Source organism: Typha angustifolia, chromosome 12 (assembly GCF_048772165.1).
Source record: "Typha angustifolia cultivar Huaian chromosome 12, ASM4877216v1, whole genome shotgun sequence".
In the NCBI taxonomy this organism is placed as follows: Eukaryota; Viridiplantae; Streptophyta; class Magnoliopsida; order Poales; family Typhaceae; genus Typha; species Typha angustifolia.
In genome coordinates, this window is record NC_133250.1 from 8,503,872 (window position 1) to 8,520,876 (window position 17,005).

Consider the following 17,005-nt stretch of genomic DNA (forward strand, 5'->3'; position numbering starts at 1 on the left):
GCTGTTTTGAATTTGATACGTTGGTCTTCTTAAATTAAGCTCACTGCGTAGTTCGAGACTAAATTTGTGCCCATTTAATTAAAGATTAATTATGTTACCTTCTGAGTTTATATACTTCCTCAGTCAACGAAGTCAAGGCAGTAGTAATAACTTTGGTTCCCTACTATTTCTTATAGTTTCTCTCTAAATAAAATTTATCCAAAACATCGAGCCTGAGTTATTTTTATGTTGATATAAAAAAAAAAAATATATGTATATATATATAATTTAGGAAAGAGTATTAAGGTCATTTTCGCAATATAAATATAATGGTACCTTACTCCTATTATTAATAATCAATCATTAAATAGTTTGTCCTTATTCTACCATAAACCCTAAATTAAAAGAATTAATTTCCCTACAAATACAACCCCAACTCCACCCAATGGCAATCACATTAATTTCCAGCAAACACCGAGGGTATTCTGCAACTTCTCTTAGCTAGATCCACACTACTTAGCCACTCTCCTCTCGTTCCCTACCTCACTACTCATACTCTCTCTCTCTCTCTCCTTTTGCTCTTCTTTCTCTCTCTAGTTGTTTTTGTTGTTGTTAGAAGAGGCAGCCGCATTGCTGAGATCGGCGAGATGGAGATGAATGCAATGCGGCGGCGGTGCGTCTTCTTCCTCTTCCTCGTCGTCGCTTGTTGCGCTCCGGGTGTCTGCCGGGGTTATAACATCACGAAGATCCTGGCGCAGCACCCGGACTTCTCCTCCTTCAATCACTACCTCACCGTGACCCGGCTCGCCTCAGAGATCAACCGCCGCGACACGATCACCGTCCTCGCAGTCGACAACGCCGGCATGGCGTCGCTCCTGGCCAAGCACCTGACCCTCCCGACCATCCGACACGTCCTCTCCCTCCACGTCCTCGTCGACTACTTCGGCGCCAAGAAGCTCCACCAGCTCTCCCATGGCTCTACCACCACTTCCTCCATGTTCCAGGCCACCGGCGCCGCGCCCGGCACCACCGGGTACGTCAACATCACCGACCACAAGGCCGGACACGTCACATTCGCCGCCGCCGACGACTCGCCCGATGCGGGAGCGTCGTTCGTGAAGGCCATCAAGGAGATCCCGTACAACCTCTCCGTCATCCAGATCTCCAAAGTGCTCTCCTCGCCGGAGGCGGAGGCGCCCGTGCCGCCCCCGGCGCCGGTGAACCTCACCGAGCTGATGTACAAGAAGAACTGCAAGGCGTTCGCGGACCTCCTCCTCGCGACCGCCGGCGTGCAGAAGACCTTCGACGACAGCGTCGACGGGGGGCTCACCCTCTTCTGCCCCATCGACTCCGCCGTCAAGGCTTTCGCCCCCACCTTCAAGAACCTCACCGCCGAGCACAAGAGCCTCATCCTCCTCTACCATGGCGTGCCCGTCTACTACTCCATCCAGATGCTCAAATCCAACAACGGGGTCGTCAACACCCTCGCCACCGACGGCGGCGCCGCGAAGAACTACAACTACACAGTACAGAACGACGGCGAGGTCGTCACGCTCGAGACGAGGGTGATCACCGCGACCGTCAAGGCCACAATCAACGACGCGGACCCACTCGGCCTTTACTCCATTGACAGGTTTTTGAGGCCCAGCGAGATGTTCAAGATCGCCGAGGCCCCGGCGGAGGCTCCGGCGGCGGGGAAGAAGAAGAAGGCGAAGAAGGGGGCCGAGACGCCCGAGGCGGCGGAGGGGCCAGATGACGCGCCGGCCGATGACGCAACGGCGGATTCCTCGGACGCGGCTGGGAAGACCACTGGCCTCTGGATGGCGGCGGCGGCGGCTGCGGTGGTAGCGGCGGTGGCCGGAGTTGTGTGAGGGTTCGTTTGATTAAATTTTTTCTTCTTTTATTTTGTTTTTTTTTTTTTACTTTTTTACTTTTATTTTACTCGTGTAATTTATTTGGTGGGAAATAAGATGGGAATGCCCTTCGAATTAGGTGACCTATTTTGTAATGATTTGGAATTGGTGGCACTTGTAAGTGTGTTTATTTCTATATAAGATAGCAGGAAGCAATTAGGATTTCCCCTTATTTTCATTAATTATTTACCTTCTAGGTTTTAATTTTTTCTTAAGAAAAAAATAAATTTATATCAGAATGATCCAGGGTTTGGGGGGGGGGGGGGGGGGGGTGAGTCATGTGGGGTGTCGCCAATGTTAGGTGGAGGGATAAGAGCTCTTTTGGATTTTAATATATGAATAATACTCCAAAAAGAACAAAAAAAGAATTGTATATCTTATATTATTATGCATTTAATTTACAAATTAAAATGGTGCAACATTGATCACATACTACTAAAGATTTTAGTGTTGCATATATATATATATATATATATATATATATATATATATATACTATTATTTAGGTAAAAAATTGAGTGCTTAATCATTGGAATAGTACTAGTCAAACAGAGAAATTTCGTTATACAACATATGCATGAAACTATGCTGTTCTGAATTCAATTGCATGCTGTGCCTTCCTCCTTGGTAACAATGGATGTAAAAGTTATACAAATATTAATGCACAAGAATGGATGTAGCAATCGATTTATTAAAACAAGTTGGTACACTGAATTTTTTATTTTTTTCACAAAGGAAAATAGCTGCTGAGATGTAAATTTAAGAGGGGAAAAAGAGAAATATCCTGGCAAACAAACAAATGATTATGGGTAGGAGACTATGAAAATGGAGCTGGTGAAGCTACAAGACAAACTAATTATTCAATGTAGACATGAAAAAGAAACAATCTTTATTTAGCAAGCTTCTAAGAGTACAGCTGACATTGTATTTGTCTGCAAAATATAAGCAAGCAAGCACTTTGAATCTCTTATGGACAAGGAAATGGTAAGACATAAGCTGCATTTATTTGGCAAACACACAAGATAGAGCAAGTATTCTTTACAGAGTACTAGCAACCACTAGGAATAGGAACCATATCTTATAACATCACAACATTGAAATCATTAAGCTCTATCTTATCAGAAAGAAGAAGAAAAAAGAATACACATAAAACAGAAGCACAATCCCTGTTACAGCGGCCGATCTTCTTTTTAAGTATAATACGGTAGATGCTCGCCATTCTACATGCGACTGAGTTTTTCTCTTTTTTCCCTGCAGCATAGTTCTAAATCATCGTTGACAAGCTAGGAGTGAAGAAAGAAATGTCACCAAGCCGGTCGTTAGTTGGTGAGTTTCCTCCATAGACCAGCAGCCCGGTATTGCCGTCAATCTCCCCAGTGGAGAATGCACACCATCCACGAGGTCCAGGATGTTCATCAGAATCTGAGGCATCCTTTAATTTTGTCCAAATTGAAGTCTCTGTATCTAAAGCATAAACCTCTGAAGAAAATTTACCAGCTCCAAGATGCCCAAGGTCACTTGGGTCGACTTCGCCGCCATATGTGATTACATACTTCCCGATAGCAGCAGTAGAGAACACACTACGAGGGCTAGGCTTTTCGCCGGTCGTCTCCACAAGAGTCCACTTCTCGCTCTTTGGATCAAAGCAGTATACATCATCGAGCTCCACTCCAGAGAATCCATAAATCACCCAAACCTTTCCTCCGGAAACAGCCAATCCAGGGCCACCTCGAGGAAGACAGCTTTCTCCAGGGAATGGGAACTGGATCCATTCACCATCACTGACATCATATGCCCAGAGATCATTTAGCCGGCCAGAATTACCACATCCACCAAAGACATAGACTTGCTTCTCGTCAGCGGTCATTGAGTGGTAGCTCCGGTGGGGTGGCCCAACTTCGCCTGATGAGAGCAGGGTCCACTCATTAGTAGAACAGTCGAAAGAATATAACTCATTGAGCTCCTTGTGCTCGACGTCCCGACCACCAAAGACATAAATAGTATTGCCAATGGCAGACATCGTTACTCCAACACGAGGTGGCGGTATGTCACCTATGACATCTAGAACAGACCATGTGTGGTCCTTGAGGTCGAAAACATGGACCTTGTTGTCCACTGGCACACGAGGTGTAAACTCGCCACCGAAGACATAAGCCTTCTCACCAACAATGGTAATGGCATGGGAGCTTCTTGACCCAGGTCCAGTTCCATTTTGTGCTAGCTGATCAGAGAGCACTTTATCAGTAAGGAATGATATTTAGATGCATAGAAGAACCAGACAGATTTAGTCTTGCAGAAAATAAATAAACATTGCCAAGAAACCATTTGTAACGAATTTAGATATAACTGAAAACTATGCAATCATGAGTTTGACTATATGATTACTTCTGCCATTAACAAACAAATATATCTATAATATAATAGCGAAATAGTTGATCCATAAATGATCAACATCACTGAAGGTGGTAAATATTTCAAAGGTGAGCCAGTTCCTACCACAGAGCAAGATTTGTAACTACCAAAGCAGATTTTTATGACATACTAAATGATTAAATATTTATGACCAAACTTTTCCTTAATGAATAATTAGTTGGTGAGCACAACAGAGAGAAATATCATTACTTGTTGTAAACAATCCTTCAACCAATATTATCTGGACTTCCATAACAATAGGATAATATGAGATCATACTTTTTTGAATTATTAACCAATAAGCATAATATCTATAAAGTAACATTTCCAGATCTTTGTGTAAGGATATCACACTAGTGTAAGACCACAGTGAAGACTTGAAGAGTCTTGCCAGATCCACAACCCCTAATGAAGATTAAAATACCTAAAGCATCTCAATTGATTAATTGTTTAGAAACAACAACAAAATATTGCCAATAACTTAGCAAAATCTAAGAAAGGTACCCAACAAACATTCAATCTTGTGATTAACTAAATTATCTACAGTCCACTTTTGTACCTTACAAAATTTGCTTAATTATAATAGCACCACAATAAACCTTTTTGCATCATTAGTCCAAGTTAAAGTCTAAAGAGTCACTTTGTATGCTATTGGGACAATAGATATTCTTAATATCAAAAGTCTCATTTGTTACCAAATTCAAGAACATGATCAACTGAAAATTTTGGTATTGAAACCCTTGGCATACAACAGTATGGGCTTCCACAATCTACATCATCTATTGAGATAAACATATGCCAATATACTTCACAACACATAGACGACTATCTAACTGATTCCAATCGTTAAACATTTTAAAGCATGGTGAACTAGAATATTTGCATAACTACTCTAAAAAGCAAAAGAGATGTTGGAAAATGAGAATCAGTGTATAAAGAAAAGGAGCGATTACACTCATCACCATTTAAAATCCAAAGTTACTTGACATGATGAATAAACAACTTTCCCAAGTATGCTGTTATGCCAAGACAGAACCAAATTGTGGGACAAGAATAAGAGTCACAAGCCCACCAAAATTACCATCCTAAGACAAATAGGATTAGATGTACATAGTGGAATCCAGATATAACCAACAGCTTAAAATTTTAGGATGTAGACTCATGATCTACATCACCCTTTCACATCTGATCCTTTTCTCCACTTGAAACTAAACTTCAGATGTGACACCTCAACACACTCCCCATGTATAGGCATAGAGTATACTCCAAAAGTAAGAAAAACCTTTTGATAGGTTCATGTATAAATTCCCATCAACTAAGCAAAGCACTAAAATTTCTCAGCAAAAACCCATATCTAACCACATTTTTTTTATAGGTTCATGAAATAAACTTAAGGAAAACCATAGTTTCACCATTCAAAACCCTTACCTTTTCTTTTCATGTACATGATCATCTTGACAAATTTTCATAAAGCACAAACCTATTCACATAACCAGTTGAGAAATGACAAGCATTGATGCACTTGACTAAACAGACTTGGAAACCAAATCCTCTTTCCAAGATCCAAATTTTGATGGTCTAATAGATAGCCCAAGTTGGGAAAGTTCATAAAAGCTGAGCAAATTAAAGGGTACTGAGAAAAAAACAAAAAACAAAATGATGGGTCACAAAATTTCACATAGACAAAGATAGGGAAGCCATAAAAGAACATCTGAATCTTGTTAAGAGAAAAAGGAAAATCCAATTACTGCTTCGCAAGAATTAGATTAAGAGGGAGAAGGAAGAAGACGGACCTTAACCCAAGTGCCAGCCATTGCCATTACTACTGAGCTCCCTCCTCATATCCACATCAATAAGTAGTACCAATGGCTACAGAAATACTCCTGTCTTTCCAATAATTGACAATCAAACCACTCCTCTTTCCACCATAGAATGGCATAGATGTAGATATTACAAAATTTGATCGGCTAAATCGTACGAACAAAACGGCGTGAGATCGTGCGATTTCCTTTGTCGTACCCTTGCCTCGGGATATTAATATCTGGAATAAAAAGTATACAACTACCGTCAGATCTTCAAAGACTGAGGAAAATAACAATTAACAACCTAATCTCCTAAATTTTATATTTCAGGTGGCGTATGTTGCTTGCCTAATCCGGTTTTCTACCCATGGTTTTGAAGCCGTTGGGTGTCAAAAGAATTATTATATCCTCCAAGTTGGCGCTCAAGTAGGCTGGATCATGTTTTTCTTTGTCAACCACCGGATGTTCGTCCCATTCCTGCCAAATATGAGATCCGATAAGATGTATATATATATTACTTACCATTTATTAGAGACTAACATTTCTGGACACTAATATGCGTCCTTCCTATCCGATACCGGTAGTGCTCGATCTAAGTTTGGATTCATATTTTTAGTTTGGATGCGAATATTCGACGGATAATAAAATTTAAAATTATATCTTAAATAAATAAATACGGATAATTTTTGGATAGAAGATCAGATTTTAAATCGATGTTGATTAGATTTTAAACATATTATAATCTTTTATTTAGACATAATTAATATAAAAAATTAAGAGTTAAAAAAAAATTTGTATATCAAATTCATATAAAATTAGAAAAATTAATCTCTACAAATAATATATAACACATCGTTAGTAATAATATTAATATTCACTATTTAAATAACCAAATCAAAAACCGTAAATTATTCAAAAAATATGCGGGTAAACGGATATCCGATATCTGTATCCGAATTAGAAAATTATATCCGACCAGTATCCGAATCCGTATCTGAATTTTTTAAAAAAAAATTATATCCGTATCCGAATCGGATAGTGGGTCGAGTCGGAGTTAATCCGCCCGATTTTACTCCTAATTGCAATAGTTTTAGCCGATCAAAATAGGTTATTCCAAGGCCTCCATTGTACTTTTATTATCTTATGGCAGACATTAAAAATTCAATTTTTCATAGACATAAAAGTTGATATTTACTAATTTTTTTATTAGAACGTCGTATGTATGTATGTATATGTTTTAAGCCCAACGAGACCGTGGATACCAGAATCCCACAGTCTAGTTTGCATCTTTAGGAGAACATTTTCTTTAGACGACATTTGCCTTTTAAGATAATTTCCTTCTCATTATCGAGTAGTATTTTAACCAGCTGACTCTCCAATTTCATATTTCCTTCTTTTGTTTTTCTTTTTCTTTTTTCTCTCTTTTTGCATGAAATAGATGGAATATGTTGTTTATAATTACTTTAGGCCATTAATTGCAATCAATGCTTCAACTTGCAGCACATATAGAGGAACATAATCTTGAGCTTTACAAACGTATTATATTCGACTGAAGTATACAAAGATTGTCAGATGTATAACAATTAATAAAGGGAAAGAAAACAATTAACAACATAATCGTCTGAATTTTATATAACAAGTAGTGAAAGCTCGCCTAATCTGGTATTCTGGCCACGGTTTTGAAGCCATCTGGTGTTAAAGAATTGTCTTGAGAATTATTATATCCCAAAGGTTGGAGCTCACTTAGCGTGAATCAAATTTTCCTTCAGACAACCATCAAACTGGCATCCCATTGCAAACGTCTCCTGCCACATATTCGATATATCACGCATTTCAATTAACTGGGAAGACTAGCTCTGTGGATACCAATTACATGGTCCCTGACATGGATACTTTTGTGTGAGTTTAAGAGTCGAATTCTTTGATCTCCCAAGTAGAAAGAACCCAGTGGGCTTCAATGACAGTGAATGGCATATGAATCATAGTTCAACTATAAAATAGTTTTTGCTGATCAATAAATTACTGACATTCTAGGAGAAAAACTTCTTTCTGCAATGAAGACTTCAACAAAGTAGTAACTACAAACATTCTAATTACACGCGGTTCCAGATAACATCTAAACACATCATCTTAAATTTCTCTAGACTGCTTCCATTTATACAGACGAAAATACGAATCTTTCAAGTTTGCGATTCAGATTGGAGCTACAAAGATTTAGTTCATCAGCAAACTGCGCAGCTTTGCAAAAATGGACTCGAGAGGGATCTGAAGCACTAAAAGCTAGAGAAAAAGTTGTTTAGCTTGACATCATGACTTGGTCACATGCCTGCAGTGCTTGGCTTGCAAAGAATCTAACGTCCACATCTGGATCTTCACTGAGCTCAACCAGACAAGGTTTAATTGTCCTCTCCACCACCTGCAGTAAAGATATTTCAGACAGGATTTTATGATTTTAAAAAAGATAACTGGAAAAGGGACAATAACACAAGCATCAGCACTATATCCTTGACTTACAGATTGATCAAGTATGGGTACAAGAGACTGCAAAACTTTTGCCACATTGAACTTAATGTTGGGAACCCTGGAGATGTCAAAGATTCTAAGGCAAGATGCTAAACCAATAATCATATGTTGCCTTGATATATGTCAGTGCTCACCTGTCCTTTGAGGAAGCAATGACCACAGGAAGCAACTTTTGGCATGTAATATCAGCACCCATGACAGGTGATAATAAGGATATTGCGTGCAGAATGGTCATACGGTATAAATAATGTGGGTTGTTGATTTTGTCCAACACCTATAAAAGGAATAACCAACAGAATCTTTAATGTTATATTTCCAAAAAATAATCATGCCTTCTTTTACTCTGTTCTTCAATTTTGCACTATTAGCTGATATCATGTAATTATTATAAGTAGAATAATTGGGCAGCACAAAAACCCTCCAGAAGTTGGCAAATGGAAGTATGAAACCAGCCACACACAAAGGTAAGAAGAATGCAAAGAAAGAGGCTCTCCTCTACTATAAATTTCAGAATATTTTTTGAGGTCATATCATCGTTCTTGCCAGCATTGATGATCATTAGTGCTCCCACTTCAACCACCACAACACACACAGGCACACAGAGAAAAGGAAAATTTGGGATGTTTCTTAGTTTATTATGGAAGTTGTCCCCAAAAAGTTAGTAAAGTCCTGGTAGGTGTTATCTCAAATTATCCATACCATTGCTGACAAAGATCTGCATATTGGATATGAACACAGCTAGTGCAGTGAATATTGCTTAACAACTCAAAAGGAGCTAGCACGTAAAAAGCCAAAGCTTGGTAGCTACTTGAGATGTCGGCAGACTGCAGTTCACTACAATCCATCAACAGAAGGAGTCAAGATTCTTAATGTCATAAGAGGCAGCCAAGGCACCTAATACAATAGAAACGGCCTAAAACCTCAATGTTCATGAGCTTTTTCTAGAAAATTGTCAAATTCAGAAGTTCGACAAAGCTAATCTATCTCCAATCTAAATAGCATAGTTGTCATCAGCAAAACTTGCTTATCTCTATGCATAATAACTGTAGTATAAGTTTCTAAACTGAACTAATATTGATTTAAAGCTAGAATGAATTCTTCAAACACTATACTTGGATAATTGGACGTTCCTGAATGATTTGATAACTTTCAGAATTCAATCCATAAGTTTAAATATACCAAAAAATATATATGCATGAATTTTCCTAGAACATTGTCAAATTCTTCAAAGCTTATCTATCTCCAATCTAAATAGCATAGTTCTCATCAGTAAAACTTGCTTATCTCTATGCATAATAACTGTTATATAAGTTTCTAAAGTGAACTGATATCGAATTAAAGCTAGAATGAATTCTTCAAACACTATACTTGGAAAGTTGGATGTTCCTGAATGAATTGATTTTCAGAATTCGATCTATAAGTTTAAACATACCAAAAACTATATATGCATGACCTTTTCCTAGAACAACATTGCCAAATTCTTCAAAGCTAATCTATCTCCAATCTAAATAGCATAGTTGTCATCAGCAAAATTTGCTTATCTCTATACATCATAACTGTAGTATAGGTTTCTAAACAGAACTGATATTCAATTAAAGCTAGCATGAATTCTTCAAACACTATACTTGAATAGTTGGATGTTCCTGGATTAATTGATAACTGTCTGAATTCAATCCAGAAGTTTCAATATACCAAAAACTATATATGAAGCATTACCATCATTAAAGATCGATGTAGCAAATCCGTGTGGATGAGAAAAGACCACAAAGAGAAGGATAAAAACATTGTAGAATGCAAGGACAGTGGAACAACAAATGTGAACCACCCATCATCAAAATAAATCCTCTAATAATTGGAAGTCCTACAAGTCTAGCTAATGCTATGTTCACATATCATCAAAAGCCTCAGGAAGAAATGCCATTATATGGATTTTCTAGCACTACTAAAAATAAAGTGGAAGAATTAGAAATGAGAACCTGTGGAATTATATGCTGCATCGCCCATTCTGGGCCAAACTCTTCTGCTAGGCGCTTCAAGTTATTAGCAGCTGCATCTCGAATAGAGAAAACCTGAAAATAATTCTTTATTGTGGTTAGCTTATATAAATCTTTCCATTTCAGCACTTCAAAGGCTAGTTGAATCAGGAAAAAAAAGATTGCATCTGCCATGAGGATATGACTTGCTACTCTGCAAAATTTATGAATTAGTTAATTTAAAATAAAGTGCAAATTTCATGGATGTATATACGTGAGGACCCACCAATCCCAGCTTCACAGCCCAGACACTTACAAACATGCAAAGTCAAATCCAAACATACCCTAAATACATATTTCCCATTTACAGCCTGCAAGATGTTCATGAAGGCATCAAACTTGTGGCATAATTTCACAAGCACATTTAGGCAATCTTGGCCAACCTTAACGAACCAAACATAAAGTAAATTTTAATCTTACATTAGCAGCAATCTATATTTGGTTGCGCAAAGTTTACTGAGGATAGTGGAAAGGGAAAAAGGATTTTTGGTTGTCATCCTACATGGAAGAAGTGCATTATCTATCTGTGCATGACAGGATCTACCTAGAGAAAGAGGGATAATAATAAGGTTAAAAAAAATCTCACCTCAGAGTAAAGGATGTAGGCCTAAATCATATTCTTTGGACGTTATGCAACTAGGAAACTAATGAAACAAGGTTAGTTGGGGTCTAAGTCATATTGACCAGGGCGTAATTTTTCTGATTGCTAGGGGGAAGACCATAACCCTTCTTTACCCTAGCATTATCTTCAACAAGGGCCAAAGGGTTTCTAGAAGTATGATTGTCGCGAGCATATTAATAGGTAATGACAGCTATATGCCACCACAAAGATTGAAACAAAAATTTCTGTCCAAGGTAAGAAAGAAAAGGGTGAATCAAAATGAATGTTTAGTGAATACCTTTCTGCTAATAGTTGTATTGATTGTCTTAAACCATTATAGAACATTAGCATACCTTATCTTCCAACCATTGCATGCAAAGGGCGCCCAGTTTATCATCAAAAAACCTAACGCCTAACTGACTAGCCAGCAAAGGAATGTACTCAATTATGGCCAGACGAACTCTCCAATGTCTATCCTCGGCAAGTTCCACAATAGCAGGTAGTAATGATTGTGACAATAAATCAATTCCAATAACCTGGAAGATGAGCAATATTAGCTGGCAATCACATTAATTTGCAATAAAATCTCTTTAAAATACTTACCTGATTAACTTGATCAAGTTTGCTTATTATATTGAGTCGAACATCAGGAAACTCATCCTTTAGTAAAGATAGAAAAATTGGAAGAAGTTGCTCAATAGTAGCATCCTACAAAAGGTAGAAGAAACAACAACAAACAAATTGTGAGCAGGGAGTGGAAAATACAACTGTAACAACAACAAAATGGTAAGCCTACCACCAGTGAGCTGACAAAAAAAAAGAAAAAAGAATCCATTTGCAGATCATACAAGTTAGCAGGACATGCATTTATACCAAACTGATGCTCAAGTCTCTTCGCATCATTAATTATTTCTATTTTTTTCTTCAAAATTAATACTTCGTAAGGATAAACTAATTAACTGTCCATGCTTCATCAGAAAATTGCTGCAAACAGGATGATCCAAGCATATGTAAGTAAATGAAATTCAATAGATAGCTTCAGTACATTCTGCTGCAAAATGTTGATAATATGGAGCTTATCAAGATTTTCCTAAGCTAATATATAAGTTCATGCATGCATGAATGAGAATTACTTACTCAGTATATAAAAATTAAATGTATGTATATACTTTCACTAATAACATTTGCAGAGGATTTGACCTACAATACAACAGGTAAGAAGCTCAGAGACAATCTTATGAGATAGTACCAATAGTAAATAGTAACCACAAATTAGTGCTTGTTATGATTGGTATGATTGGGATCACAGAGAAATTCACATTTCAGTCTAACAGCAAAGCTTTGAAAAATCTAGAACTAAAAAACCACAAGAATAAACAAACTTCTTTTTATTAAAATTTGGAATAGATATAGAAAAATCAGATAAAATAATTATCTCTCAACAAACAAACCAATAGCTGATTCAGATAAAATTTCTGGAAATAGAAAACATCTTCAACCATCCCTTTTTGTGATAAATGAAGATAGATGTAATATGAGTAACAATTCTATCTTTATGATAAGAACATCTGAAACTCTTATGTGTGCACATCAATGACTAAGCAAAATAACTCTAGCTGTCGAAATATCATTTTCTAACATGTTCAACATCAGTTGGAAACCCACATAAAATAACCTGGCATGGCAAAGGAAAAGGAAAATTTGAATTGAGATGAATGTCTATCAAGGGAAATTAAAATCAGCTAACAAATTCAGCAAATTACAAGAAAATAAGTTTCCAATTAGTCATATTTTAGGATCAGCTAGGTGTGTTCTCAAGATCTAACAAGAAATTGTGAACTCTAAACAAAAAATGAAGAAAAGATTATATCATATCTGCATATCATATTCATTTGAATTCAGGGCAAACATACAAACAACAAAGAGGAACAATCTTTATTAATTCAGACAAATGAAATAGAAAATTTTCCATTAGGTTTTGGTCAACATGAAAACATTGAAGCATGCAAGTTGTTCATAATGTCATACCTTCTCCAATACTGGAGCCATGCCCATGATAACTGAAGCCAAAGCTGAACGAACATGTTGTGAAGAATCTGATGACAACTCCTATGGATAGCATTGAATTTAATGAATTTCACAGAGAAGGGAATGAAGAAAACCAGTCACATAGTCAGAATATCAACATAATCCTCATAATGTTTAGCATAGATACCTTCACACAAGGAAGAATGTGCTGGATTGCAAGTTGTGGGCTCAAGATCCGGCAAAACTTTGTAACCTTTCCTGCAGATGCTATGCGCACTTCAGCCTCATTATCTCGAAGAAGCCGAACATATGCAGGAACCAAATCCGTCCTAAATATAATAGATAAAATATGAGAGGAGAATTCGTGTCAAAGATGATTAATAATTTCACCTATAGAACACAGGTTCAATCCTATGTATCCGCACATCATACTTTTAAAAGTATTGGCGCTCTCAAGAAAGCAAATAAAAGGTAAGAAAAGATATTTAGCAGATAAAAGGTAAGAAAAGATATTAAAAGTACTACCTTGTAGGTTCTGGGCCAACAGCTTCACAAAGCTCATATAATTGATTTGCGACCATATAACGAACACGCCAGGATTTATCCTATTGAACATATGTATGAACAAGTGACTATGATACAAAGTAAATATCAGTACCAACAATTCACTTCATACTGGAATAGACATTTCTATCCAAAGTGAATAGATTACTTACTCAAAAGCTGGGAGCCATACCTGCGAGAAATTAACAATGACAGGAAGAATATGTGCTACACAATCCTGGGGTTCCAATAACTTCCCAAGAGCTGCACAACCCTCAACAGCCAGTAGGCGCACTGAATCTTGATCTGAAATAGGAAACTTAACGAAATTAACAATGCAGTGGCATAGTAGATAGTGGACACTGTGGAAGAAAAGTGAACAGAAGGACCACAATCGGAAAAATCCAAGAAATGAGAGCTCAAGAAAATGAAATAACACATAACTTAAATTAACAAATAAAGTATCAATTTCTCAGCCAAAAGGAAGGCAATAGTAATACTGTCAAAATCAAGAGCATTGATAAATGAGGGAACCAAACCAGTCAGTTCTTTACATGATTATTTAATGAATAAAGTGAAAAAACCCTGATAATATAACACAACAAAAAAATTATCTAATCGCAAGTATTCCACTATTCTTTCCAAATTTTATCAAGAAAGACTCCTACAATTATAGCACAATTTAAGGAAGTAGCACTGTAGGAGCAACTAACGAAGCTTAAATTACTAATCACTAACAAATAACATAAGATCTTAATACAAAGGACAAAAGCAGTAATTCAAGTAGAACAATGTATAATGTCAGACGGGACTCAGCATTTTAACTCTTAAGGTGGAACCATCTTAGGTCAAACAATCTGCATAGAGCACCAGCAAGAAAACCAGCAATCAGAAAATAAGAAACTAACATAAAGAACTGATCACAAATACCATCTTGCGTTAGATCATCAAATATTGACATGATCTCAGTCTTCAAGTAGTTTGGCTCAACTGTAGCAGCAAATTTTCCTAGATTTGATGCAGCAGCTCTTCTCACCATAGGCATGTCATCTTGGCACAGCTGGCTATAACTGGCCCTTAATTCAGTCTTCAGGTGGTCAGGTGCACTAGGATAGGCAATATGGAAAAGACCACAGGAAGACACTCTAGCTGTAAACCACTCACCAACTGCTAATCTCTGAGAAAAGGATAATAGCATGGAAAAGCAAATATGGATTAAACAAAGTAACCTCAAAGATGGTAAGCAAGAAAAACAAAGTAATTGGATCCAAAAGAAGTACTAGAGCTAGTTGATACAAAGTCATACTACACGACTGTCCTTACCTTTACTAGAGGAACAAACCAATCTACTAGATCGCTTTCCTTCATTTGTGCTCCAATTCGACATAATGATTCAACTGCCTTGTCTCTTACACAAGTTTCCTCTACAGCACACAATGTCTCTAGAGGCGGGAGCAGAACATGAGCATGTTCCACGCCTCCAACATATGGAATAAATACGCCCAACTCTTCCGCCATTGCAAGGAGTACCTCATCATCGTCATCATTGTTTTCACTAAGAAAGGGAATTAGTTCTTTCCTGGTTCTTTCCTCACCAAGTGCGCGTGCAATGGTAGAAAGTCTTCGGATAGAGTTTAGGCGCAGCTGAATGTCTTCATTCTTCAACTCATCTATCAGCACTGCTATTGGATAGAGTGGCTCATCAATCATAGCCATTATCTTTCACAATTTCCTTACGGCTGCACCATGGAAAAACATAAGATCAGGCTTATGCATCCAGGAAATTAGCAATATAGATATGCATACTATTAACTAGTCATGCATCTGTAATTTAAGAGTCAAAGAACCTTCCATAAATGCATTTTGTAAATAAGCAACAAAAATAGCATGAAGCAACATGGTCTAAGATTTGTACTGCAAATAATTCTTGTGAGGTAAGGTCCAGCCTGTTCCTAACCTTCCGTGCTGGGGTCTAATTGGAAGGCTAGACCTTATATTCCCAAATTTTAACTTGATGTACTTGAGTTTTCTGAGAGATTCTTAGGGCTAAAAGGGTAGGGTATATTTTCCAGGACCTACATCTTGCCAAATTAAAGTTTAGGTTTAGCCACCCAATTTACACTCATCTAAGATAAGATTCGTTCCAAAGAAAGAAAGTCAATATCATAAATCGTTTGAAGTTTCGGTTTTCAATTTTGACCCAAAGAACAAAGATTTCAGCCGAACGGATTTGTTTCAACTAAGACACTAAAAGCGGTCTGAAACAAAGGTTGAGACCAGCAATCTTGCTGGTTTTGGCCTTGCGTAAGGAAATCATTCTGAGAATAATACTGCGTTTACAAATTTAATCATCTGTGCACATAGAGTGCCAGTACAGCTGCCAGATCCAAAATTTACGATCCGAATAGACGAAAGAATCACATCAGGTCCAAACTTTCACCAACAACGCAACAAAAAAAATCCCAAATTCGGGATCTGAGTCTACTCCACGACCCTATAGTCCTTCGTTTCCTCAATCCGTAAACATCAATGCCGCACGCGAACACATCAAATGCGACCCAAACCCTAACTCAAGTGACCAAACAAGGAGAACCCCAGAGGAAGAAACGAAACAGACCCAATTCTTCAGCAAAGATAGATCCCGAGAAAGAGAACCGATTCTTGCGGGATAAAGAACTACTGTACAAGAAGAAAGACGAGATCAACAAGATGCAAGCGACAGATCAATAAAACGAAATGGAGAGAGAGCGAGCGAGAGAGAGAGAGAGAGAGTCGAAGAGAGATAAGGAGCCTTACCCTGGTTGACGAAAGCCTTCCTTGACGCCGTTGGCAGTGACGAAATTCGGAGGAGTGGAGAGGCGAGACCGAAGGGCGTATCTCGGAGCTTGGGCTAAATATATTTCGCTTCGAAAATGGCCAAAGAGCAAAGCTCTCGCCTTTTATTATTCCGAGCGAGAGAGAGAGAGAGAGAGAGAGAGAGAGGTCGGATTTGGATTTAATCGGATCCGCTATCATCTCGGATATTGTTTTCTTTTCTTTTTATTACTTATCTCTGACCCTAATTGAGTTTTTTTTTCCTTTAAATTTTACATAATTGCTAATGGAAAATTTTTAAGAGATCATAATACCTAATTCTTCAAAACTTCTGACGTTATCCGGGCACAATCGAGG

The 17,005-nt window shown here is 37.7% G+C and overlaps 3 protein-coding genes across 5 annotated transcripts; 1 reads left to right on the plus strand and 2 right to left on the minus strand.

The window, feature by feature from the left end:
• The first annotated feature begins 458 nt into the window (after window positions 1–458).
• LOC140772474 (fasciclin-like arabinogalactan protein 2) lies at window positions 459–2,058 on the plus strand. The gene has a single exon (XM_073114561.1). The coding sequence runs from the start codon at window positions 627–629 to the stop codon at window positions 1,848–1,850; it is 1,224 nt and encodes a 407-aa protein (XP_072970662.1). The 5' UTR covers window positions 459–626; the 3' UTR covers window positions 1,851–2,058.
• An 816-nt stretch (window positions 2,059–2,874) lies between these two features.
• On the minus strand, window positions 2,875–6,246 carry LOC140771578 (thiohydroximate-O-sulfate sulfur/sulfate-lyase (nitrile-forming) NSP5). The gene is made up of 2 exons (XM_073113130.1): window positions 6,098–6,246; window positions 2,875–4,113 (listed from the first exon to the last, which is right to left on the minus strand). Exons 1-2 carry the CDS (start codon window positions 6,122–6,124, stop codon window positions 3,157–3,159), a joined length of 984 nt encoding a protein of 327 aa, XP_072969231.1. The 5' UTR covers window positions 6,125–6,246; the 3' UTR covers window positions 2,875–3,156.
• Window positions 6,247–8,125: 1,879 nt separating this feature from the next.
• On the minus strand, window positions 8,126–16,790 carry LOC140771886 (uncharacterized). Of its 3 annotated transcripts, none has more exons than XM_073113679.1 (14): window positions 16,631–16,781; window positions 16,452–16,510; window positions 15,158–15,573; window positions 14,765–15,011; window positions 14,028–14,140; window positions 13,817–13,896; window positions 13,479–13,620; window positions 13,292–13,372; window positions 11,867–11,971; window positions 11,617–11,799; window positions 10,606–10,698; window positions 8,764–8,903; window positions 8,621–8,687; window positions 8,126–8,522 (listed from the first exon to the last, which is right to left on the minus strand). In XM_073113679.1, exons 3-14 carry the CDS (start codon window positions 15,548–15,550, stop codon window positions 8,403–8,405), a joined length of 1,764 nt encoding a protein of 587 aa, XP_072969780.1. In that variant the 5' UTR covers window positions 15,551–15,573; window positions 16,452–16,510; window positions 16,631–16,781; the 3' UTR covers window positions 8,126–8,402. The 3 variants fall into 3 exon arrangements, with proteins under 3 accessions (XP_072969780.1, XP_072969781.1, XP_072969779.1); XM_073113680.1 differs by having other exon boundaries at window positions 16,452–16,513; window positions 16,631–16,777; XM_073113678.1 differs by lacking the exon at window positions 16,452–16,510 and having other exon boundaries at window positions 16,631–16,790.
• Between the last annotated feature and the right edge of the window lie 215 nt (window positions 16,791–17,005).

Coding starts and splice junctions, on each gene's coding strand:
- LOC140772474 (XM_073114561.1), top strand. CDS start 627: ATGGAGATGAATGCAATGCGGCGGCGGTGCGTCTTCTTCCTCTTCCTC.
- LOC140771578 (XM_073113130.1), bottom strand. CDS start 6,124: ATGGCAATGGCTGGCACTTGGGTTAAG. Junction 4,114..6,097: donor TGGCTGGCACTTGGGTTAAG/GTCCGTCTTCTT, acceptor CTCTCTGATCAG/CTAGCACAAAATGGAACTGG.
- LOC140771886 (XM_073113678.1), bottom strand. CDS start 15,550: ATGGCTATGATTGATGAGCCACTCTATCCAATAGCAGTGCTGATAGAT. Junction 13,373..13,478: donor ACATTCTTCCTTGTGTGAAG/GTATCTATGCTA, acceptor TGCTATCCATAG/GAGTTGTCATCAGATTCTTC. Junction 8,904..10,605: donor TGCAGCATATAATTCCACAG/GTTCTCATTTCT, acceptor TTCCTTTTATAG/GTGTTGGACAAAATCAACAA.